The sequence below is a fragment of the Tachypleus tridentatus genome, chromosome 8, assembly GCF_004210375.1.
Source record: "Tachypleus tridentatus isolate NWPU-2018 chromosome 8, ASM421037v1, whole genome shotgun sequence".
In the NCBI taxonomy this organism is placed as follows: Eukaryota; Metazoa; Arthropoda; class Merostomata; order Xiphosura; family Limulidae; genus Tachypleus; species Tachypleus tridentatus.
This window is the reverse complement of record NC_134832.1, coordinates 135424460-135450516: the sequence shown is the minus strand read 5'-3', so window position 1 is coordinate 135450516 and position 26057 is coordinate 135424460. Positions and strand designations below refer to the sequence as shown.

The 26057-nt window shown below is 32.5% G+C and overlaps 2 protein-coding genes and 1 long non-coding RNA gene across 9 annotated transcripts in view; 2 read left to right on the top strand and 1 right to left on the bottom strand.

The window, feature by feature from the left end:
• The window catches only part of LOC143223570 (protein BANP-like), a 145990-nt gene that overhangs the window by 109179 nt on the left and 10754 nt on the right, over positions 1-26057 (bottom strand). For 4 of the 5 annotated variants that reach the window (XM_076451684.1, XM_076451683.1, XM_076451686.1 and 1 more), the window contains 6 exons: positions 25811-25902; positions 25363-25438; positions 23604-23767; positions 23079-23200; positions 20042-20284; positions 14355-15454 (listed from right to left, as the gene is read on the bottom strand). In XM_076451684.1, coding sequence (XP_076307799.1) covers positions 15317-15454; positions 20042-20284; positions 23079-23200; positions 23604-23767; positions 25363-25438; positions 25811-25902 — 835 coding nt within the window. In that variant the 3' untranslated portion in view covers positions 14355-15316. Of the gene's footprint in view, positions 1-14354; positions 15455-20041; positions 20285-23078; positions 23201-23603; positions 23768-25362; positions 25439-25810; positions 25903-26057 lie in introns of those variants that run through there. The other variant, XM_076451687.1, reaches the window with a different exon arrangement.
• LOC143223572 (biotin--protein ligase-like) lies at positions 7-5169 on the top strand. Of its 2 annotated transcripts, XR_013012961.1 has the most exons (4): positions 7-620; positions 1468-1681; positions 3106-4840; positions 4882-5169. XR_013012961.1 is itself a non-coding variant. In XM_076451701.1 (3 exons), the coding sequence occupies exons 2-3, from the start codon at positions 1542-1544 to the stop codon at positions 3272-3274; spliced, it is 309 nt and encodes a 102-aa protein (XP_076307816.1). In that variant the 5' UTR covers positions 16-620; positions 1468-1541; the 3' UTR covers positions 3275-3686. The 2 variants fall into 2 exon arrangements, 1 of the variants encoding a protein (XP_076307816.1); XM_076451701.1 differs by lacking the exon at positions 4882-5169 and having other exon boundaries at positions 16-620; positions 3106-3686.
• LOC143223576 (uncharacterized) lies at positions 6309-20871 on the top strand. Of its 2 annotated transcripts, XR_013012964.1 has the most exons (3): positions 6309-6759; positions 19871-20312; positions 20553-20871. It is a non-coding gene; the product is annotated as an uncharacterized LOC143223576 (long non-coding RNA). The 2 variants fall into 2 exon arrangements; XR_013012963.1 differs by lacking the exons at positions 6309-6759; positions 19871-20312 and adding an exon at positions 15453-19701.

The following is a 26057-nucleotide window of genomic DNA, read 5'->3' as shown; positions in this document are numbered from 1 at the left end:
ATGTTTTAATGATTTCTTTACAGAGAGTGTTGTGATAATCGAAAACAAACAATTATTCAGTATTATGCAATATGTAAACCCAATGGTTCTGAAAAGTAGGTCAACAAGTTATTTTGAGGGTTAATTATTATTTATATAAATGAAGATTATTTTAGTTTCTTGTGAGCTGCTCAATTGTATTGAACTCGTTTAATTGTATATTCTGTTTATATACGTGTGTATGTGTATATATATACAGGGTGGCCCGTAAGTCCCTACCCATCCATATGTTATAATAAACAACATTATAATACTAATGATGAGTTGAAAGCAGCTATTACCACAGCATTTGGAACAATAACCCCTGCTATGTTGAGGAAAATGTCTCACAGAACATGGCATCACATAATATTATGCAGGAGAATGAGGTACAGCACACAGATACACTGGATACGTAAGATATATGTATGGGTAGGGACTTACGGGCCACCCTGCATATATATATATTTTCCTTTTGTACTTTTAGGACATAAATCTTAGAATTAAATGGCCCAATGATATCTACTATGGTAGCAATATCAAAATAGGTGGAGTTCTTGTTAACTCTTCATTGAGTGAAGGAATAGTCAGCTGTTTTATTGGTAAGTAAATATTATGGAACATTAAAAAAGGCATTATATACAGCAAGTATTATGGAACATTAAAAAGGGTTTATATACAGCAAATAAGATTTCATTTTAGTTAAAATATATTTTTTTTGTATAATAAACTGGCTTTAAAAAATCTATCAACCAGGAACAACTTGCACATTGATGCTCACTTTGAAATATATAGGAATAGGAAGTCATCAGTTTTTTTTGTGTTTCATGATACAAAGAATATTGGGCCTAAATGTATCTTTTTTAATTTTGTCAATTGGTAATGAATTTTGTGAATTTTCTCTTTTATTTTCTGTAAGCTATGTGAAATATAAATGGAAGTAAGCTCATTATATCATTTAAAATTTAAAAACATCACATCTGTTTCTTAAAAACTTTGTGATAAATAAATTCCCTCAAAAATTGTTGGAGCATTTCCGATGTGATTTAAGGTTTGTTTTAAGTGTTGACAGTAGTGTAGCTATTTTACTTGTCTGGATACTCAAGAGTATAAACATTGATTAGAAGTGTTTTAAGACTATTTTTCCATTGTGATATATAGTGTACTATAAGACACTTTGTATCTGAAATTTGCTTTTTTTCTTAACCTCTTAAGCTTATTCCTTTTTTTCCTTTCTCTTAATTGAGCATTCTCACTTTAATTTACTTTTTCTTTAATGTTTTACTTCAATAGTGAAAAATTAACAAGTTCAGAAAGTTACTTAAATAAATTGTGACAAAATGTATATACTGTTAATGTGTATTATAAAAGTAGATTAAGTTTTTTCTTAAACCTCAGTTCAAGTATTATTCCATTGATATTTAAATTTAATATTTTTCACATGTCTAGGTTGTGGAGTCAATATTAAAAACAGCAATCCAACAACATGTGTCAATGATATAATTCAGTTTCATAATCAAGCCATGGGTTCAGAATTAGAACAACTGACAGTTGAAGAGTTTATAGCCCAAACTCTGACACGGCTTGAAGATTTTATCTCTTGTTTTCAAATTCATGGCTCATCTCGGATCTTGCCTCTTTATTACTCGTACTGGCTACATAGGTATTTTAAATTTATAATTTAAAACAGTATTTAATACCAAAAAAATTGTAGTTCATTAAAACAGTTTTGTAACTGCAGTGTAAAAGAAAAGTTTTTCAAACAGACACAGTAATTGTAAGACGTATAGTGCTAGTCAGTTTAAAATGATCTATAATTTCCTTCTCAGTAGAGAAACTTCTGATTAAGGACTGTTTTAGATGTTTAATAGCAGTCTTTCTTGGGTGCTTAATGTGTGTCATTCATCTCTAGTTCCATTCATTTTAAACTAGCAGTTTATTTTTTTTAAAGCAAAACTATATTGGGCTGTTTGTTGTACCCATTGTGAGAAATTGAACCCCAGAATTCAGAATTGTAATTCCATACATCTGTACTACAATACTGCAGTTCAGTGGCTGATCAGGGACACAAGATTTTACCTTTACTATGATAATATTTTGCATCTTGATGTATTTCAGCTGTTTTCAGTGAGAATTATTTTACTTATTGTACTGGTAGAAATACAGGAATGCTTAAGCAATTGAACTGTACTATTCACCAGTGAGAGATGAGTCAGTTTTAAATGTGATTAAAGATACATTTTATCCAAACTATTACAATTTTCAGTATGAAAGTTAAAGAAGAATGAAATGTGATACACCAATGTAGATTACTGGAGAGAGGTTATCCTGTAAATACAACTGGTGAACTTTATTAATTAGCCTTATGTTTTTGTATTTTCCAACGTCAGTTTTTGAAAGTATTTTTTCATTGAAATGATTGTAAATGATGGGAACACAAATTACACGTGTTACATTTTAGAAAATACATGATCAAAAATCTTATCATGTCTGTTGTTTTGTGTCATCAGAAGATGGCCAGCTAATGGATGAAATATTGTGAACATAATTTATAATTAAAAATACTTTGATAAACTTATCACATTAAGACCAGTTTATGTGGCATTGAATAAGTTTCTTGTGACAATTTTGAATTTGAATAAGGTTAGAATGTTGTACCAACCAAGAGCCCAGAGTTGATGGATATGGAGGAAGATTTCTCATAAGTTAAATTTATTTGAGATGACATTTCATTCTTCAAGAAAATTTTGTTATTCCTCCGTTTTTCAAATGTTTTTCTTTGCATTGAAGCTGAAACCAAGACTAAATTAAGACTCAGGTAAAGCTACAGTCCTAATAATATATGTGTATTTATACTTATCTAAGAAATACTGCTTTTTCCACAAATGTTGAGTAATAGAAATGGTCAAGAAAATAAAAGTAATCTTGTATAAAAATGAAACACAGCAATATCAGTTATAAAACTATATGTGTTTATGAGTAAATGTCATTTTGTAAGTAAGTAATTTATAGTGATATGTTAACGATGTAAACATTTCACTCAAAATATTCATCTTGAGGTGAATCAATAGGTTCTCTCTCTTTCAGTGGTCAGGAAGTCTGGCTGGAAGAGTCACAGGAGAAAGCAGCTATCCAAGGATTGGATGAACATGGATTTCTCAGAGTGAAAACTTCATTGGGAAATGTTTGTCTTCAACCAGATGGAAACAGTTTTGACATGATTCGAAACTTGATCAGACATAAGAAGGTGACTTAAGACAAGCTTCATCGAGAATGAACACAGTTAAATCTGAAAGAGTGAATAACAACAAAAATATTTTATTCCTTGTTTCATACATGTTGGGTTAAAGAGGTCAGACTGAAAATTGTTATACACTACAGATCAAGTGATTTGATGAAACAGACAATACAAGCAAACAAAAAAGTAAGAACATTATGTATCATTTGTTCCATGAAGAGTGAAGATGATCATAAGGTTTTGAAGGGAACAATCTACAAAATTTTAACACTTTGTACTCGGGTGGCAGTCAAAGTGTGCATGCTGCGACAAAGTATGATTGAACATAAGTCTTATGTCTGTACTGTTATTTTACATCTTACTTTAGATATATATTTAGGAAATTGTAGTGGTTATGTAAATAAACTTGCAAACTGTATAATGAACAAAATTATTGCTTATCCTTCACGTAAGCATCACTTTGCATTCCAACTTAACGAAGTCGGAGTCATATTAACTTGAATATTACAGACATAAGTTCAGTAACATATCTTACATTTTTTTAATATACAACTAACACGTCTTGTTGACTAAATACCCATCACATTTCCTGAAGATTCACATAATAAATTCAGAATTATAGTTAACATTGTTTCTCCAGTACAGGTTGATCCAATGGACAACCACATGCACATGATAGGAACAGAAATGTTTCTGTTGTTTCATTTGTGTGGCTGACTGTAATGTATTATGCTGTATTACTATAGTAACAACTGCAATTTAATACAATTTAGACATTTTGTTTACATGGCCAATATTTTGTTGTTGAACCAATTTATGATCATCGTTACATGCAGGCAGGTCAGAATTTCTGTGACACATTTCTACGCTCTTGTATACAGCATGTAGTATATTTCATTATTCACATAAGTCTGGGATATAATCTCTGATAATGTTTTTTACTTTTAAAGTTTTGATCCCTTTATATTATTAGTTTATATTTTAAATTCTTGTAAATTTAGTGAAAGCACAAGTTATGAAGTGAAGAGAGCTGTAGAATATGAGTACATAAATTTCTATTTGAAATGTAACTTGTACCGACCCTATTGAAATGCTGTTAGTATGCTAAACACATAATAAATATGTTAAAGACTTTATCCACTAACTTACCAGTTTCATGCTAAATCTTTTATGAACTTTCAGTTGCTTTTATTAGAAATTGATAATGACATTTGAGCTGTAAAATTAAACTCTGTGCGTCTCTCTGAGAAAATGAAGATCTAAAACCATTTGAAATCAGCTCTGGCTTGGCACAAGGATTCTCTTCGAGTCCAATCACCTTCAGGGTACACAAAGATAATCTATTCAGTGCACTGTAAGGCCACGGAATAACTGTATTTAAATTAATTGTGGAAAGAAACTCAAATATGTCAATGGGAGTGATGGATGGTCTGCACGGATTCAAAAAATGTCCCAGCATCTCTTATAACTTGATCATTGCTAACTTTGTTCTGATGAACACAAGTGGATTTCGTATTCCTTTCTGGGCATGACTGTTGGTCTCATCAGACTGATGATCAATATATGTAGACTTGCCTTTTTGAGGTCCATCATAACACTCAGAAAAGAGGCAGAATTCTTTTGAGAGAAGGTAGATAAAGCACTAATACACAGATGGGTATCAGTCATTTGATGGGTAAATGAAGCCAAAAAACAACAACAACAAAAGATATAGAAAGGTTTGGTGGAAAGCATCAAGAGTATTGAGTGGTTTCAGGCAGATGGTGTTAAGTTGAACACAGTGAGGATTAGCAACAAGCGATTGAGAAAAAGGTAAGGATGGGTCAACACATTTAAAGTAATGAAAAAGATATACACAGTGTCAATATTGACTTTTTCTTTTTAAAGCTGAAAATAAATTATTTACTGGAAAACCTGTTGTTGGAACATGTCTAATATATATAAACATTTTCTGACCAAACTAAAAAAATCATATATTAAGAAAAAGGCTTATAGATTCTACTGTTTGAATTTGCAATTGGCTTAATATTATTGTAATTTTGTTATTATTTCCAAACACTTTCAAATACATATCCTAAACTAACCTGTGAAAATTATTTTCATCCAGCAACAGCAATGAGTTTTTCTTAACAACAAACTTTTGCTCATTTTAACAGGGTTTCAAGTGATAACAATTAACAACTAATTGCATGGTAACTAGAATTTGGTGATTTTGATGGTATTCCTTAAACAATAAGATAACTTTTGTCCTGCAAGTTTTATTATAAGATCCAATCTCTGAATTGTATAGAGAAGACTTGGAAAGATACCCAGAAGAAACGAAAACCTGTTTTAACGTATATGAAGCTGGCTTTTTTTTTTTTCTCCCCTAAATGAACTTGTGTGGATTTTATACAGTCATTGGATAAAGTTATAAAAGAATAGTTTTATGAAGCAAAGAAGGCAGATGGTTGTAGGTCTGTGACGTTCTTAAATATCAAGAGGTATTGTAAGAGCAGAATTTATACATTCTTAACCTTCAACGGTTTACTGTCACACCAAACATACCGGCCTTTCAGCCGTGTGGGTGTTGTAAAGTGCGGTCAATCCCACTATTCGTTGGTAAAAGAGTAGCCCAAGAGTTGACAGCGGGTGGTGATGACTAGCTGCCTTCCCTTTAGTCTTATGCTGCAAAATAAGGGGTGGCCTGCGCAGATATAGCCCTCGAGTAGCTTTGCGCGAAATTCAAAAACAAAAACACTCTTGGTTTCAGACAAAAATAAGCCTTTTTCTGAAATATCCACTCTCTCTTCTTTCATACTTATACATATTGACTTATCATTTGTAGGCATTTAACACTTTCACGTAGCTGTTCAACGGAAAACATTTTTTTAATATGCAACCACAACGTTTAGAAAATAAAGATATTGCCGTAATATGTCCAACACAGCTTTTTAATAACTTCTTTATCTTGTTACTTTAAAAAAGAAACATTATGTAGCATAAAGAAATTTATGTAGGTTAAAAGGTTTAAGTAAAATGGTATTATTATTTTATAGTTACTTGCGTTTAGCGTATTTAATTAAATTTTAATTATATCTGAATATCTTATAATATCTGAACTCTATAGGTCCCGCCCTTTTCAGTTACTAGTCGAACGCTTCACAAACCTGTGTATTGTGTTTGCGATCATGTGAAATGTTTCTATTGTAGCATTATGATAACAGTAATGTGGGTGTTATTTAAGGCTCCATTGTATGATATGGTTGTTATCTGAATAACTTATTTTAAGCATAACTTCGTAACTACTGTCCCCTGTGATAAGGTAACATTAACGAAAGTGTGGTGTTATAAGCTACGTGGAATTTTATATATCTGGAGAAGTTAGATGTTGCCTGTTTCAGTTTTTGCTGGATAACATAACATGTTTTGTACGTTTATATGACCAAAGACAAAGTATTTTAAAAGTTCTCAAAGAAAGTTTGTATTTTCGTCAACGTGACTGCAAAATCCAGTAAGTGATCGTAAGTGTATATTTACATTTTTTATAAAACTTGAGTGACTTTAACAACCTGTGAAAATATCGTGAGTGTTCTAACAACTAGTGAAAATATCGTACGTGAGCGACCGTTAGAGCAACGAGTGAAAATATCATATTTAATTAATCCATATACCATTTTGGAAGTAAAGAGACTTAAATAACTAATCTTGTGGTTGAAAATATAACAGTTTATAGTGAATTTTGTAAACATTTGACTCAAGTTATTTATCTATCAAACTAGACTTTATTGTCTTCTTGTATAAGTTGGATAGTATACTTGATTGTCCCACATCAGGGTTGCTTGACCTAGCATGGTCGAACGTCACCTTGAGTACCAATTCTTTAAAACCTGAATAAATGAGCAGACTTAAATTGTCCATAAAACATTTGAGACCATAACTGTGTTATCGTAACCTTAAATTCAACTATGCTGAAGCACAGGCTTTCAGAATTCAATATAAACCAATGGATCGGATCTATTGATATAGTTCATGCATCATTTCAAATATATTCTGTTACAAGAGTCATCCCTCTAACATTAGTGTTCATGCTTTTGCTGAGTGGTTCAACTGACTCAGTATCAACACCAAAACTAGACGTATCAACCAATGATCTCTTTTTCAAACTCAGGGAAACAGAAAGTTTTTCTGTATATCTCAAAGAACCAGCTGATGTTGATGTTACAGTCACATTTAAATACGAACACAGAAGTACTTTACATTGCTTGCCAGATAATTCAACAATTCCGAAACAAACTAAACGCATTCTGAAATTTAACGTCACAACTGAGGAAGTAGGACACAATGTTATTTTTGTTAAGGCCGAACCAAATTATACAGACGTGACCTATGGTTTTGTTAGAGTAAACGTATATAAGAACGATGTTTTGATTATTTTAAGTACTGTCGTTGGCTGGACATATTTTGCTCTTTGGACAATCTCATTTTACCCCCAGCTCTATATGAACTGGAAGAGAAAGTGTGTAACAGGATTAAGCTTTGATTATCTTAGTTTCAACTTACTTGGATATATATGCTATTCGTCGTATAACTTGTGCCTAAAATTTCTCCCATCGATACAGCACGAGTATTTTGAATTATTCCCGACAGGCGTCATTCCAGTGGAAATGAACGATGTCTTTTTTGCTGTTCATGCATTAGTCATGACACTCCTTCTCATTTTTCAGTGTTGTATCTATGAAAGGGGTGGTCAAAAACTTTCCCGCATCGCAATTATAATTTGTACCTTTACTTTAACTGGATCAGCTATTTTCCTTGCAGTCGTATTAGCAGGAGTAATCGAGAACCAACCATGGCTCTCTTTTCTCTTTTACTTGTCTTACGTCAAGGTAGTTATGACAACAGCAAAATATATTCCTCAAGCATATTTAAATTATTTGCGGCGATCAACTGTTGGCTGGAGTGTTGAAAATGTGTTCTTAGATTTCACAGGTGGCGCTCTGAGCATTCTACAGATGACCATCACGGCCTCGAACTTTAAAGACTGGGCTTCCATTTTTGGAAATTTTGCAAAGTTTGGGTTGGGGATACTTTCCATTATGTTTAATATTTTGTTTATGCTACAACATTACTGTATTTATCCTACAAAATATAACAGATTCGAGATATGACTGATGTTTTCCTTTGTTTTAAAAATAACATATTTTAGGTTATATTTTTCTCATTCTGAAGTAAACAGCTTTTTGTGTATGGTAATTCAAACATGTTTGTAGAAACCTAGTATTCGATAAATAAATGTTTTTCTTTTGTTGGTTTGTGATATGAAATATTTATTGATAAGCTTTCTAAATTTTGCTGTAAATGATAAATATGGTGGAAGTTTTTTTTAATGATGGAATGAACCTTTATTTTTAAAATTCGCTGATCCATCAGTTTGGTTAATTTTATAGAATAATAAAAAAATGAAAGTAATAATTTTAACTGATTGATTAATCAATGTATGAAATATACAGTAAGGTTATGAATCTTCACTTATTTCAGACTTCTCATGTTTAGCTTCCAAGCCGGTGGGCGGATTCGAATCCCGGTCGCACCATACATGCTTGCCCTTTCAGCCGTGGAGGCGTTATAAGTTACGGTCAATCCCACTATTCGTTGGTAAAAGACCGGCCCAAGAGTTGGCGGTGAGCGGTGATGAGTAACTGCCTTCCCTCTAGTCTTACACTGTTAAATGAAGGACGACTAGCACAGATAGCCCTCGAGTAGCTTTGCGCGAAATTAAAATCAAAACAAAAAAAAACAACAATTATGTAGCGGATACGGAAAAGGCTGAATCCCTCACACTAATAATTAACCAATTAGCAACTCACCTACCAAGATCAGTCTCTCATCATTAGACTGCAAATGCTAGTACTACTATAAATGTGAATAATATGCTTTGAGTAAAGTCAGTGAGTGACATGCTTCTCACTGTTACAAGAAGTAAAGGAATGTGCACAATTATGTCGTTATTTATTGTGTATTCACTCATTAAGTAACCTGAAATTAGTCAATCAAAATTAATACTGCTTTCCACAACTAGAAATTTGCCCATACTCCACTCTACGCCGACTACGCTAAGTTGTGCATTGATCTACATGGTTTGTTCCACTCAGGTAGTGATGAATAAACTTTATATGGTGACTCTTTTTCCTGAACGCGAGTTTTGTTGCGCACCCCTAATAAATGTAAAACAAGTGTTTAAATAGTGCCTAGCTTAAGGCAAAGTTACAATTTACTTATTTAGTGTGAAGAATGGGCTTGACCTTGGGATGAGATCCATTGTTGATACAGAAACTCAAAGGAGATCACTATTTCGTTTTGGTCGTTAAAACAACAACAACAAAACGTCTCTCACAGTTATGGTCTCCCAGTGGCACAGCTATATGACTGCGGACTTAAACGCTAGAAGCCGAGTTTCGATACCCGTGGTGAGCAGAGCATTGTGTAACTTTGTGCTCAACTTCAGCAAACAAACTCACGAGTATGTTGATGTGAAAAACCACAGCACGTTCACAACCTTTCTTGGCAGGTCAAGTTATTCTTTACGAATCAGCATTCAGTCGTTTGCAAGACCTTTAACTGAATTCTATCCGAACAATTTTAAAACTGAATAGCTCGTTTAGCACCGTTGATGGATAAGATGTTGCTGTTTAATGGATTCTGAATCCAGTCGTTTTTTTTTTCGATTCTTTAAATTTATCTGCAAGTTAACACTGGGATTTTTTTTATATGAATAGATACGACATCACGAATAAAACTATAACTCATTTTCTTCCAACTCGAGTCTTAGATTATAAGTCCGTAAATTTACGATGTCCCTTCGAGGAACGATGCACTATCGAATGTTACATCTGGAGCATAATCTCACGCATTTTTATGGCAGCAGTAAAACTATTGTCTCTTCTATATTGTATAACTCATGAATTTTCCAATAAAATAAAACGTTTTTAAGGATTTTTTTCAATATAAGAGTAAAGACCTATTTTTCAAGCAAGCTGCTTTGTCACTTCCGTTGTTTCACTTGTAGCTTTAAGAACTCGACAGTTTTAACCACGTGCTCATGGTGTTTGGTTTTCAAAGGTCTTCTGGCTTAATGTTGTCAACAGTTAACACTTGCGAACAAATAACGCAATGTGGAGATCTGTAACTGAAACCGAATATCAAATGACCTTCATGATACTTAGGCAGTTTAGTTTGGCATTCAGTTTACCAACAGATGTGAAAACCGAGGAAGAGCTTGGTCCAGCTCCATCATCGAGTTCTTTTTCATTATCTTAATAACATGGCAATTCATTCTGTTTACTTCCGAGCCGTCACTCAAGGAAACACAATATTGTATGTTCCTGTTATTTAACACATATTCATTTATATTTTTGCAAACTAGTAAATTAATGTTAATATGGAACATTTGGAAACTAACACGCTAATAAATACGCAAACAAAAATTCTATGATATTTCAGCCATCCAATCGAAAGTCACGTTGATCTTTGCTTGGAATGTTGTCATAACATAAAACTACATTCTCATATCATTGGCTTATACACATAAATATGATAATTAAGGCCTTCGGTTTACTGTATCTAATTCATAACTGCGCCATCTTTAAGAAAGAGGGCATTGGTTTCTGAGATTTCCAATACTTTTAATAACAATTTTATACATGCACGGTTATTTGAAGCTGAATTAACCAAATCTCTTCTTTAGCTGTCTGGAAATTCTTGAACTTGTAACAATGTTTTGATCCCTTTGTGTCCCATCACACTGAAAAGGAAAAGGTAGAACGTCTTTCGAAAACTTTTTATGAAGAGTTGATTGCATGTAAAGTATAATCAGATTTAACAGCGGAAATTTGAATGTATTTTTCAATCAGTGTAGGCTTACTTTTACTATGCCTTATGTAAAGCCAAATACCAGGTCAGTAGAACAGTTTGTGAGATTACTCAAGCCTCAGGGTCATTGCGCTGAAAACAAGTTAATGTATTTTATCTAGCTTTCAATAACAATTTAGGTCAAACATATGACACACTTTAAGGAATTTCACGTGACGCTATCTATTTTACTGATTACAAGTTATATTAATACTTTTCTTTTTGACGCATATCATTTATGATTCATCACTGACAAAATATGTCAACTATAAAAGCAATTGTTAAAAGTTGGAGAAACTTAAACTCGACCCCGCGGAGTTTTAGACAAAAATTTACTGAAAATACTTGCGTTGCTATGAGGAAAATCCATAGATGCACGAAAGAAGCATTTCGCTTCTTTGAGGACATTTTCAAAGCTAACCCCCAATTCTCTGTGAGGCTGAAATTTGACACAGAGAACAGTTTTCGACCTGCACAAACATCAGCCGCTATGCGGAGAGTCCGTAGGTACAAAAAAAAAAAAGGTGATTCCTTTGTTGGGAGGCCCGGCGGTTAAGGCAATCGACTCATAATTTGAGGATCGTGAATTCGAGTCCTCGTCACACCAAACATGCTCGCCCATTTAGCCGTGGGGTGTTGTAATGTGACAGTCAATCCCACTATTCTTTGATACAAGAGTAGCCCAAGAATTGGCGGTGAGTGGTGATTACTAGCTGCCTTCCCTCTAGTCTCACACTGTTAAATTAGGGACGGTTAGCACAGACAGCACTTGAGTAGCTTTACGCAAAATTCAAACCAAACCTTTCTATGAACACATTTTTAAAGCTATTTCGGCTACCTCCAACTTTTACCCACATTCAACTGTAAAACAGTACGAGAATTTTGGTTTTAAATGAACAAAGTAATCAAGAAGCTATTCAGATAACGTGAGTTTGATAACACCACATTTTATACAATACATAAGACTTTCAACTTGTCCATTTCTGGATTATCACGTGATACCTCTTGTCTTTTGTGATATCTTTAAAACTATAGATATTATTTGAACATTGTAGTTATAAACTTTTTCACTGTGTACATAATATAATTCTAGAACTACAGTTATAGAATAGTTGAAATCTGTTACTAAATGCGTATGATCGAGCCTACAAATGCTTTTATAATTTGATTGGTAGTTCGTGGTTCACGTGACTAATCTTTCTGAATGGAGATATTCACACAGTGAGCTTAATGTATGGCATGGAATGTAATAGTCCTACAATAAAATAAAAGTATTGTTTACAATAGGAAAATTCCGATTTTAATTATTGCTGTGTTTGAACCAATGGTATACAATAATAGTAACATTTACAGTAGGAAAATTCTTATTTTAATTGTTGCTGTGTTTCGATTAATGTTATCAGGTATTCAATAAAACAGCTTTAATTTTTAGAAAACGTTTCTGACGTTTGAGGGTGGTGTTAAATTACCCTTTTATTAAAATAAGATTAATAAAATATATAAAAAAGGGGTGGAGGGTTCTCTGATATTTATTTAGTGTTGGCTTTGTTCATTTTAGCAATAAAGCTTCAGCTATATGTCCAGTGCTTTTCAGATTATTTTGACATTGTGATCAAATGTTTCTAATTTGCATACAACTTACATATAAGTAATTCAATCAATTACATCCTGTAAAAACGCTTCAGAAACTAATACACAACAATCTCTATTATTTGCATGCATTTTCTATATAAATCTTTTTACAACCAACATTCAACTACCACCTGTAGCAGCACCTTAGAGGGAAGTAAACAACTACTCACACATTCCAAACACTGTGTTAATTTGTGAATTTTAATTGTTTTACCCTAATACCAGATAATAGTACTAAACCTTCGTGTTGTGCTGGATCAAAATCAAACGATTATAAAATTCTCAACAGATTACTCAAAATGTATATCACATGTGGTGGTAACAAATAATGGTACAGAGAATTACTAATATATCAGTGTTTTAAAATGTCATATTTTTAGTAAAATAATACTGCAAAAGGGATTTAATGTTACATAAATCTAGTGCAAGATATGAATTACTGTGTTGACTTCTTGCATTGCTAAGTGATGAATTATGTTAGTCCCTCAAACAAGCATTTTACAAAGAATACTACCCAGGCACACAAGCTCAGTAACATGATGGAAGAAAGGAAAATTAGTTAAGGTTCTTGCCTACATTATATTATGACACAGCCCTCTGTATTGCAACATATTACAATACAATAGCATTGATAATACCCAGCTATGGTAACAAATAATCATTGACATATACACACAGTAGAAACATTGTTTGGAACCAATTCGTCTGTCATTAACAATGTTTTTCCTGGTGGTTTATGATTAAATACTGTTACTGACAAGCTTCTACAAATGATTCTATATTAAGTTTAGACCACACATCCTTTGCTGCTTGTGGACATAAGCTACTAAGACCATATTTAAGCAAAAGCATAAGGGCTAGGCATGATTTAGCAGTTAATTTGCTGGGCTTCAGATCGGAAGTTGCAATATTTAATCTACAATGTGATACTGAACGCACGTCACATTACCAGCTGTGGAACACTATAACTGGGCGTGGCAGGTGCTGCTGATCCCTCTGGAGAGAAATTTTTAAATATGGATGACTATGCCTGAACATAATTGGTCCCTGAGATGTCATTCAGATTGAAAATAAAAAACTGGAGTTGCATGGCATCTGGTTTAGGCCTACTATTTCATGATTGTTGTCATAATTTGTTGAATTTTGTGCAAAGGTATTTGAGGGTTATCTGTGCTAGCCATTCCTAATTTTGAAGTAACAGAATTGAAAGTAAGTAGCAAGTGAATACTATTGACTGTAAATTTATGGGCTACTCTAACTGAATAGAAGGATTTGACTATCACCCTTATACTATACCTGTAGTTCCAAAGCAGACATGATTTTTTTTTTGACAAAAGGGCTCTCTTTCATAAGCATAACTTCCACTTTGCTGATAAGGGTAATAGTTATATCTTAACTGGCTTGAGGTATGGTTTTTGAACTGTTTCCTGTCTAAACACTCTTCCTTACAACTGGTTTGGTTCTACAGTAAAATATGAAAGTCATGTTGAAGTTCTTTATCAATGTGTTTGAAATAAAACATTAAAATTTTTCTTTATGGGATAAAAATGCAAAAAAAAGATATGTCATAAAAAAGTTTCTGATGGTAGTAACACTATAAAGTTGATGAAGTGATAGTGTCTTTACTTTATTTATTAAGAATAATAAAACAATGAACTTTGCCACATACTCCAAGAGTACTGTGTAGGATATAACAATTCTTTGGTCCAAAATCTAATTTTAAGTCAAGAATATAAAAAAACCCACAAAAATCAGACATTTTAGGATGATTTGGACAACAATCAGAAATATTTTTTTGTAATCTATCTACTATTTGGCCATATCTCAGACAATGTAAGTGTGGTAAAGAAAATAAATAAAAAATAAAATGAAAGCAATAGAAATCAATGGGGCATTCTTATATTACACAGGAACATGTGCAGACATTTACACTACTGAAACTTACTGGAAAAATTTAACTCACTGATAGTGGAAACTTTACAAAAGAAAAAAACAGCAAATAACTGTGTAGAAGATATGATGGTAATAACATTTATATATACTTATATAAAACACTGTTCAAACGTTATGCAAAAACAGTAGTTAAAATGGGATTCTGAGAGTGGTGGAGCTCCCTTTTGTGATCCACCTTAAGATTCCATTCAGGAGACCAAAAACATTAATAATTTGAATCCTCAAGAGAAGGGTCACCACACCACCCCAACTTAGCTCCTATAGTTAAAAATAAATTAACTACAATATCAACCAATAGAAGTAAAGTTTTTTTGTTTATGTATTTCCTTCAACTTGTATGAGTAAAATACTAATTCATTTCAGAATATCTCTTAACACATTTCAAAATGTCAACAATTGCTTTAACAAAAGCAAGCAAAAGAACTTAACATTGTACTCAATAAGTCATAAAAATCTGACTGGTCTGAGTTATGAAAGTTGGTTCAGTGTTTGTGGGTTAGAATTTAATCACAACCAATCACAAAGCAAGCAGACAAATGACTGGGTAAGACTTGTTTTCAGTTGTTCAATGCAATTCTTATTTGGCTACTGAGATTGGTCTTGTACTTCCTCTGCTGCTGGAACCGTCCAAACTTGACCAGTAGACAAAACCTTAATGTCTGGTGCCTGTTGTAGTTCAGCTACTTGCTCAGGAGTGGCACGCACAATGTGAATTTTTTTACGCTGTGTTAAGACAGAAAAAATAATCAGTAACATAAAATCTGACTAGATTTATTGGTCAGAACAGCAAATTAACATCATAAATAATTTAGTTAATGCTTTTTATCCAATCATTTAATTTTAAGCTTTCTGAAATAACTGTGGACCTACACAAGCACTCATATTGAACATTTGTGACAAATTATTCTGTTTCAGAAAACTAATAAAGCAATCAGACTTTCACTACAAATAATTTTGTGGCTTATTTAAAAAGTCCAGTAGAAACTGAAGAGGAGAATGTTGAAAAGTTAAGCTGTTACAGATTTCATAAAGTTATTTAATATTTATAGTAATTTGAATTACATAACACATTAATAACTAGCTTTAGTAATTTGGGTAAATAAAAGTAAGATGGTAAAAGTTTTAACTTAGAAGTTTAGTAATGCAAATTTGACTACTATGTTAAACTAGGCTTAATACATGTAAAGATACTTTAGGCTTAGGTATATTCAACTTACTGGTAAATCATGAAGAAGCATGAATACATTGTTTCACTAAATAAATAAAATCTGAAACTAATTTATTGACTTTGGCATTTTACATTCAGCTTATACTTTCATAACTTATAAATAGGTTATACGTCAGGCTAAATACATTTTAATAATAATGTCAGGTATAATCTTAGTTCAAATAAATTATTCAATCTGTTTCTAAGTCTTATACAAAGATTAAAGATAAATTTTAGTGTGAAAAGAGTAGTGATTAAAAAATAATATTATTGGTTCTTAAATGCTAGGTTTAAAAGTAACAGTGTTAACCACTGGCTACTGGTATTAAGTATTTGTTTTGAGGCTACAAGTATAAAGATGATGATTATGACTCGTGTAGGAGTTAAGCATTCACAGTTTGTTATGTGTAATGGGTGCACTGTGTGGAATTTATTTGGAAACTCAACACTGGGAAATAGTTTTAAGGAAGCTAGTAATGATGTGCAATTTTTATGTGGAATTCGTAGGTTGGAAGAGAAGTTGGAGGCTATCCTGATCAAAGTAGATGCAACAGATAATGAGAAAAACTGTGGGAAATGGTAGCAGGATTTGAAGAGGAGCTTAAACATTTCTATGGAATGGATACATTAGCTAACAGTGATTTTCAGAAGATTGGAAAGAGTACTGTTATTAAAGTAAAAAATAGTGATCTTGGAGCAAAAATTTCAGCTTTTAGTTTCTGCAGATGAAGAACTAGTGGAGAGAAGGAAAACAAAAAGATAAGAGATGTGTATGATAAGGAAGTTATAGTTATAGGTGATTCCTTGACAAGGCATGTGGACAGTCTGTGGGGTAAATAGGGAGAAAAAACTTAGATTATGCTACCCAGGGGCACATGTGGAGGATATAACTGACAGAGCAGGAAATATAATAAAAGGGAATAGCAGAGATGCAGTTTTGTAGTGCATGTAGGAGATAATGATGTAATGGTTGATAAAGACATTTAAAGAAAAAAGTCATAATTTGATTTTGCCAGGGATACTGGCCATAACTTACTGAAGGGGTTGGAGTTATATGTTGGTCACCAGGGCTAAATTTTAGACTTAGGTTAGTATGTAAAAATGAACAGTTAAACTAGATGGACTTGTGGGATCATTTTAGTGGAAGAAAGGAGTTTTTTTGGAGTGGATGGTTTACACTGAAATAGGACAGGGGTTGGCTTGTTTGCTAAGACTATTAAATCAACTGTATGGGAAGTTGTAAACTATGACTAAACAGTAGTGAAGGCCAGGAAAAACTATACTAAAGGCACAGAGAAATGTTTAGCAAAGGAAGTGAGTATAGAAGTAGCTATAAGGTTAGGCTTAATTGTTACTATTGTAATGCGAGAAGAAATAAAGTAGATGAATTTAGAGTCTTAGTAGGAATGGAAGATTTTGAAATGGAAGAATTTGATTATAGAGGGGGAGGACTGGCTTTACATGTAAAATGCGAGTTATATCCTATTGAAATTGAGGATATTATAACAAATTGAAGGATATTATTATTGAGGAGATAATAACAAGGAGATTGATTCCATTTGGGTTTATATTAGTGGATGTAAAGGGAAAAGGCTTTTTGTCGGAATTTGTTACAAACTACCAAATGAAACTGATGAAACTAGTGAGAAACTTTACAATGAGACTAATATTTCAACTGTTAATGAAGTCATAATTATGGGTGATTTTAATTTAAGGCATATCGACTGGGAAATTCTAGAGTGTAACCATGAGGGAGAAAGGTTTTTGGCATCTGTTGAAGTTTGCTTTCTTCACAAATTAGTCCAGAAACCTACCAGAAACAATGCTATTTTAGATTTATTTTTAACTTCCAATAAAGAAATGATTGAGATGGTAGATATTGGGGAACATAAGGGCACAAGTGATCATTGCTCCAATAGCTTTGATGTTATGCTGCATATGGAGATAAGAAGTAATGATATTTTGGTTAACACATTTGAAAAAAAGCAATTTTTGAAGGGATGAGACTAGAATTATCTGTTGTGGATGGGGCAGCTGAGTTATTTGGAGACACTGATCAGATGTGGACAAATATTACAAGATATATTTTTAAATATTCAAGGTAAACATATCCCTTACAGAAATTAAGGCATCTTAAATTTAAAAAAATTAAATTGACTAATATGACAGGAGACTTAGACAACTGTAAAAGATCAAGAGAGTTGGTGAGACAGGAAATTAGGGCAACAAAAAGGACATATAGAAAAAGGTTGGTTGAAAATTAACAGTAATGATTTCTTTAATTACATTATGGGTACACAAAATGTTAAAATTGGGGTAGCATCCTTGAAACACAATAAAGGAACGCTAGTATCTGATGATCACGAGATGGCTGGGTTATTAAGTTTTGCTTTTTCCTTAGTTTTTACCAATGAAGATTTGAGCAGTATTCCATATGTTGAGCTGTTGATGAGTGGAAACAAGGTCAAATAAGATAACTGTATTAATCTTGAGCTTGTTAAAAATTTGAGAAGTTTAAAAAACAATAAAGCTGATAGTATTTCCCCAAGGGTTTTGAAGGAGTTTTTAAAAATAAGTGAACCACCTACTACTATTTTTTTGTCAGTCCTTGAATTGTGGGAAGGTACCAGAAGATTGGAAGATAGGTAAGAAGTTAGGAGGTGATAAAAATTGTTCCAGTAATTATAGACCTATTAGTCTTACATCAGTTGTGAGAAACATTTTGGATAGTCTATTAAAAGATGCTTTGCAAAGTCATTTAACAAAGTTTAGAATTTTGTTCAATAGTCAACATGGTTTCATTACAAGAAAATATTGCATTATAAATTATTTGACATTCTGTGGAAAGTTACTGCTTCTGTAAATGAGCATAAATGTGTAGAATTGGTGTACCTAGATTTTCAGAAAGCAGTGGACATGGTGCTACATAAGAGGCTTGTAAAAAAAGAAAAAGAAAAAAGTGTCTGTGTGTGTTAACAAATTGGATAAAAGAGTGGCTGGATGGAAGAAAGCAGAGAGCTGTTTCAATTGAAGTTCAGTAAAACTGGATTAGTGTTACAAGTGGGATACTTCAGTGTTCAATCTCAGGACCTTTGCTCTTTTTAATCTGCAGATGACATTAAGGTCTTGGATGTTGCTAGCTGTGAAAAGAATGCTGCTGATTTACAAAAGGATTTAGATGGTTTATTAAATTGGGCATATAAATGGTAAATTTGTTTTTATTATAATAAGTGCAAGATAATGCACGTGGGTTGTTACAACTTGCATTATAAGTATAATTTGGATGGGAATAACTTTAACAATGCTATGAAAGAAAGGAATCTTGTTGTAATGGTCACTCAATCTCTAAATTCACTCAGCAGTGTGCTATTACTAGTGGTAGGGCAAATAGGTTTATAGGCTGTATCTACAGAAATATTAAATGCAAGTCTAAAGAGGTTGTAATTTCATCGTACAGATCAGTGGTTAGACTACATTTGGAATAGTGTTCAGTTTTGGCTCCTTATCTTAGAAAACACATTGGATTGTTGGAAAGGGTTCAGAGAAGAGTTACTAGAATAGTACCTAGAATGAAGGGGTTGTTATTCAGGAAGAGATCAAGATCTGTGAAACTGTTTTCTCTTGAAAAAACAAAGAATTAGGGAGAGCTAGTTGAAGTGTTCAAGAATTGTAAAGGGAATTGACAATGTTGATATATCATCTTTTTTGTACTTAACAATGAGAACAGTAGGACTAGAAGACACAAATATAAATTTTGTTCAGGGTAAGTCATTTTCATCTAAGAAAGTTTTATTTATTTAACAAGGAGGTTGGCCTTAGGAATGTGTTGTTGTAGAGGCAGTAAATTTAAATGAGTTTAATTAAAAGCTTAATGAGTATGTGACTGATAATGGCTGGATTTAAGTTTTTTATTTATTTATTGATTAATTTAGTTTGGAGTGTGAAACAGCTGAGATGAACTAATAGGTCTCATACAGCACCACCTCATTGCTATGTATCAAAACAGTATTAAAACCCTAAGCAGATGGTACACTGCAACTGCTCATATTCATTAAGATGTTTCTGGAAAAGGGACAATCTAAATATGTTCACAGTTGCCTGACCTGTGGCTTTAGACCTGAATGTGTCCCTGCAGCTTGACTGTCTTCGACTCCTGTTCCTTCATTTGTTTGAAGATTAAAATTTGTTGTGTCCAGGTCTGTCTGGTAGCAGATTAATTCAAAGCCACTGCTCTCTGATATCTCTCCATCACTGGACATGACCTCCTTGACCACACCCCCAGAGAGAGGATATGTCACAAGATGAGTGGAGTTATCTTCAACCTCTGTCATATCTAGAGGACAACCCTAGATAACAAAAATAAAGTCAATGAAGGTAAATGAGACAATATTTAAAAGTTAAATTCAGAACACTATCCTCAATGCAGCATGTAATGACCTAAGATCTAATTACTATAGCCTATTGTGAAAAGTAAATCAACATAATACACTTAATCAGAGGTTACCTGTGCCTCACATTTTATTTATAAACCTTTAAGCTAGAAATGTGTATTTTTCTCAGTCAAATTTAATGACTCCAAAATCCTTTCATGCAACCTTTGATCTTGTTTTGCAGGTCATCAACCATGGATCCAGGTGACAATCAAAATTCAATTATAGCCTGCTCTTATATTTGCATGATATATCAATGAGCAGAAAGAGCCTCTAACTGATTATTTTTAAATCTTTTTGGATTACAAGTGTCAAAAACACCATCCCTATCAGTGTTTTTATGTTCTCACAGCAAAAATTCTTGACTACATTGCACGAAATGTATGAAAAAAAACTTTCAAACTATATCTGGAGTTTGTACAGAAAACTTAAACATTTTAGTATGTGTACAGTTTTTCAAAGTTGGAAATTAAATTTTGATATGAAACAGTTCTTGGAGAAAATCACAAATAGTTTTTATTGCTTTAAACTTTCTTTTTTGTTGTTGATTAGCATTATTTTATATAACTGAATCAGCTTTAACTTGATTGATAGGCATTAAAATATTTATTTAGCTACTTTGTCTTTCTGACTGAAAACAAGACAAACAAAGAATTACAAATGAGCCTGTTTTCTAAATGTTACTGTTATTTTTATCTCTACCAGCTCTTTAAGTTTTCGGTCCATTTCAATGTAAATAAATAGGAATTTATTTAATGTATTACTAAGTCTATTGTAATCAAACAAAACACTCAAATGCAAAAGATTTCCTGTCACAGGTGGACCCTACTGTACTTGTTAACCTAAATATCCATGCTTTATATCTTGTCAAAGAAAAAATCCTGTGCTTTTTAAAGCATATCATAAAACAAAAAAAAAAAACCTAACTTCCAAAGGATAGTGTGATTGTTTGTGGTGAATTTAGCACAAAGATACAAATGAGCTGAGAAAGTTGTCCTTAATCTTGATGATATCAATTAGATGGAAGACAGCCAGTTAACACTACCCACAGCCAACTCTCAGCTCCACTTGTCACACCATATAGTAGGATTTGACTGTTCCTTTCATAATGCATCCATAAATTCAAAATGGATAGCTCAATTCTTTAATGGGACACAAACCTCATACCCTCAGGTTGGCACACTAACCACGTGGACCTACTTGACTCCATAAGTGTAAAAGTGTATAATACTTTTAAGTTCCTTTGTTACCCTTGTTAGCAAAAACATAAAGGTTTTCGAATTTGACTAAGTTCTACATCTCAACATTGTATTGTCATTTGCAGGGCAATTAATTCATATTTTCCTCTTTCTGATGAATTTACTTAAATTAGTAATCCTTTTTAAAATTAAGAACCATTCAATGATTCTAAGAGCTCAAATAGTGATAAGTTCAACCAATTAATTAACAGTCAAACAAACAGTGGGAACAGAAAAAATATTAAAACTTGGTTTGGAAAGTATTATTAAGTTTATTAAGTAGTAATAAAAAAATCTGGAAGTCCATTGTCTAGAACTTAAGACATTTACAGATGCAACAAAAATGAAAGTTTGAACTCTTTTATGAATTTTTAAACATGAAATAAACTATAAAAGTATTAAATATAGCCAAAATTTCAATTCTAATATCTGTTAATTAATAAAATGTTAAAATACAGTAAAAGTTACAATTTTTATTACATTTTAAAATTATGTTGTAGATTTCTGCTTCAAGCGATCTCAATGACACTTTTATTTACCAAGTAAGTTTAATTGTAGGAGAAACAGTAGTGGTAGTAGCTTTGACATGAACCTCAGAATCCAGTTCAACAAAGAGTGGAAGTTGAAAAGTCCAAACAAGAAGAGCTCCAAAGAGTTACGTACTGTAATAAAAGAGACACAGTGCTGACATGTACTAAAATTTTTGTCCCCCAGTGGCTCAACAGTATGTCTGTAGACTTATAATGCTAAAAACTGGGTTTCAATACCCATGGTGGGCAGAGCACAGATAGCCCATTGTGTAGCTTTGTGCTTAATTCAAAACAACAACAAATTTTCAAACAAAGGTGTAGGAAATACAAAGAAAATCTAAGTGTTCATTTTAAAAAGTAAGGAATTGATTGAAAATTCCATAAAGGAAAGTATGTGTGAAGAACATGTCTGACCCCTGCAAGTGCTAATCGAGAAGTGAAGTTTGGTTAAGATGCATAGAGGGAATGAGCTATGCTAGGAGTTGTATCTTGTTCCTATTGGTGGGCAGATTGTCAGATGCACATTTTCATGTTATCATGCAGCTGCTACATGTGAGGGTAAATGAGAATATCAAAAGTAGTGGCTAGCTAAAAGCTGCATGTATAAAGAACAGTACAAGTTGGAAGAAGCTATTCTGTGAAAGGAGATAAGATATTGTATCGATATACCTGTATATGTGGGCATTACTGGATCAGTTACATATAAGAGAGTCATGTCTAAATACCAACCCACATTGATACACAATATACTGCTGGGTCTATGTAATTATCTTTATCTGAGAATAAAACAACACTAGGTTACATCCTTGTTTGTGTATAGAATACATTGGTTCTAAGTAACTGTCCTCATGTTTTTAGAGGGCATCACTGCTAATTTATTTACGTAGAGTATATTTCTCGTTACTGATATTAATAAATTAAGCTGTTTGGATAGAAACTCACTTTTCTTGTTAGAGGCAATCCCTTTTGTTTACGTCTGAAAGCAGTTCGGCACTTGGAGTCTAAATTCTGTTTGATTCGCATCCAGTCTACTGGTGATATTCCGAACTTGTAAATAAGGTGACCTGTTTGCATTTGCAATATTTAAATTCAAATTATTATTTTTTAACTGTATAATGGTTAAGCTTTTAACCTGTATATTACAATACAAACATAATTACAAAGGAATATTCATAATACTTGTATGACATTATGGAAACATACATTTACAATATATAATTATACCGTTACAAAAACAACAAAGAAAAAGGGACTATATTCATATTTTCTTAAACATTATTTATTCCTTGAGGTAATAAGATGACTGAATAAATCCTAGGATTTCACATGTTTGCAAACTGTAAAAGATCTATTTGTTAAGTATTAAAATTCTTACTAAATTAAATAATTCAAAGCTAACTAAATATTTTTATTTTCCAAAATATTTATAACTATTCATATCTATGTTTAAAACATGCTTTTACTAACATCGAATTCCATACACCATGAGAGGATCCAGTTGTCTCTTTCTGTGTTTTCCTGTACCAGATATATTGGAGCAAGCTTGCGTCTCCCGATCAAAAAGATAATCCAGAAGTGTGAGAGCCATCTTCTCTGGAGTTGTACAGGTGTTATTTATATGGAACAGCTCACTGTGTTTTGAACCAGAAAAAAATAATTATACTTAAAATAAAAACACAAAGACATAAAATGCTGCTCATTAAACTGTTAAAGTTAAGAATATTAAATTTTCACATTTGTTCATTAAAACTGTATATATCATTCATTATCCAAAATGCCAAATCTTTAAAACCTTGAAACATAAAAAAAGACTCATAAGCACAGACACAAAAATCAAAATAATGTGCTACTCTTTTCCACTTTTTCTAAACGTAGAAAAGTAATTATTATGATCGTAAATCAGCAATCAAGGCACAAACTTGGAAGTCAGTAATGAGCAACTGCTTGTTGTATTTTTGCAGTATGCTGCTCATAGTATCAATTGACCAGTAATATTTGTTATCAAGACGTACACAAGAGTCAGGGTTTCAGTATATGGGCTTGATTCTTTACAGTAAGTACCTGTGACTTGTTGGAGATAAATTTGACCAATAAATGGACTGCATGCAATCCACTTGTTTTAAAATAATATATATTCAAAACAAGTCCAATATATGTATAAAAATTATTTTTCTCTATCATAATATAATTAGTTTTGAGTTCACATAAGTTACTCCATGCATTATAAAAGTTTCAGACAAAGCTTTAAATAATTCTTTCTCTGCATGAATAGACCACACACGCTGATTCAATTACTTCAGAACTCAAAGAACAAATTATTCTACCTATTTCTATTGTTTCAATATAGTTGTGAAACACTCTACACAAGTCCCCCATTAAGGCTAATCACTTACACACAGACTGACTTTATATTTTCTAACCTACTTTTCTTGACTTGTGCTCACTTGGTCATCAGTATGTGTGTATGTACATAAGCTAAATAGTATCATATATCCAAAATCAAGTTTCTTGAAAATCAATATAATTACAGATTATTATGACAGTGGCTGGTGATATTGTTGACATTTTTATTTCAGAAGGGTAAATTACGTCTTTTTAACATGCTACTGAGCCCCTGTAATTCCACGTGGACAGCAGACAGAACTGTATAGTCCTTTATGTGATCTATCTAATAAGGCTTCAGATGTAGACCTGTTGATAATTTATGCCATGTAAATGTTACTAGTTTGTTGTTTTCCATACACTTTATAGCCTTATATTTCCACAGGGTTAAAAAACAAGAAATTTATGAACTGTTCTTGCATGTTGAAGCTATCAGTAATGCCAATATAACATTAAGTTTTCCTGTTGCAGTTTGCCATTTTTACAAGGGTAACAGCGATTACTTCACATGTACCAAAACTAATAATTATCCATGTAATGAACAGACTGTGGCAGAGCACAACTTGAAGATTTTCAAAATATTTACCCAAACAATTAAAGAATAACTAAGCCTAATTCTTATCCTAGTGCCTTTGAAGCATTTCATTAAACAGTTTACCAGCTATCCTGAAGCTACAGCAATACATTACTATATCAAAAACAGCCTTTCCCAATTTACTCTAGAAATGACTGTTGAACATCGTCCCTAGTATAAGAGCAAACCGTAATTACTTCACTTCGTGTAATTATTCATACTTTGTCTTTTGAAGGAAATATTTAATGAATTTTAAGTTTATCTTCATACCTTGGAGTTATGTGACATCTGACTCGTAATTCAACATTATTTTCATCACCCAGCCATGAGCCATTAGGAAAGTCCACTGAATGCAACAAATAAGGTAATGTAAGAAATTTTGGAGCAAACATACATTGTACATTTTTCAAACACAAAAATGAACTTCATGCAACTTAAATTTTTGAAAATAAAGATGTGGTACATAGCTGTGCATAAAAGTGCTCACTGGACACCAAAAAGAAACTCTGATATATCCATTATGTGGAATACAATAATTTACTCGTCAAAGTACATTGCCACAAAACTTATATAATGGTTATGAAATGAAACAGTACTGACTTTGTTTACATCAAAATGTTGTCAAGAACTAATGGAAGTTTTCAAACCATTCTCGTATGTTGCATATAATCATTGCATGTTGTAAAAGGAAAACCTTCACAATGCATATCAAGCTCACCTTCAGAATTGAGTGTGATGAATGTGACACTAGAGCCAAGAGAAACTGCACAATGCTCACTTTCCTCAGAGCTAACACTACCTGGGGAACCTGGTGATAATCAATGTCATTAAAAAGATATTTTATAGTAAAATAACTGAGTGAAAAACATCTTATTAAAGCTGTAATGATCAGTATTTCAAATTCAAACTCATGTTTGAATGTTTCATTTTAGGTCATACAACATAAAAAACAAACAAACTGTAAA

Coding starts and splice junctions, on each gene's coding strand:
- LOC143223572 (XM_076451701.1), top strand. CDS start 1,542: ATGGGTTCAGAATTAGAACAACTGACAGTTGAAGAGTTTATAGCCCAA. Junction 1,682..3,105: donor TACTCGTACTGGCTACATAG/GTATTTTAAATT, acceptor TCTCTCTTTCAG/TGGTCAGGAAGTCTGGCTGG.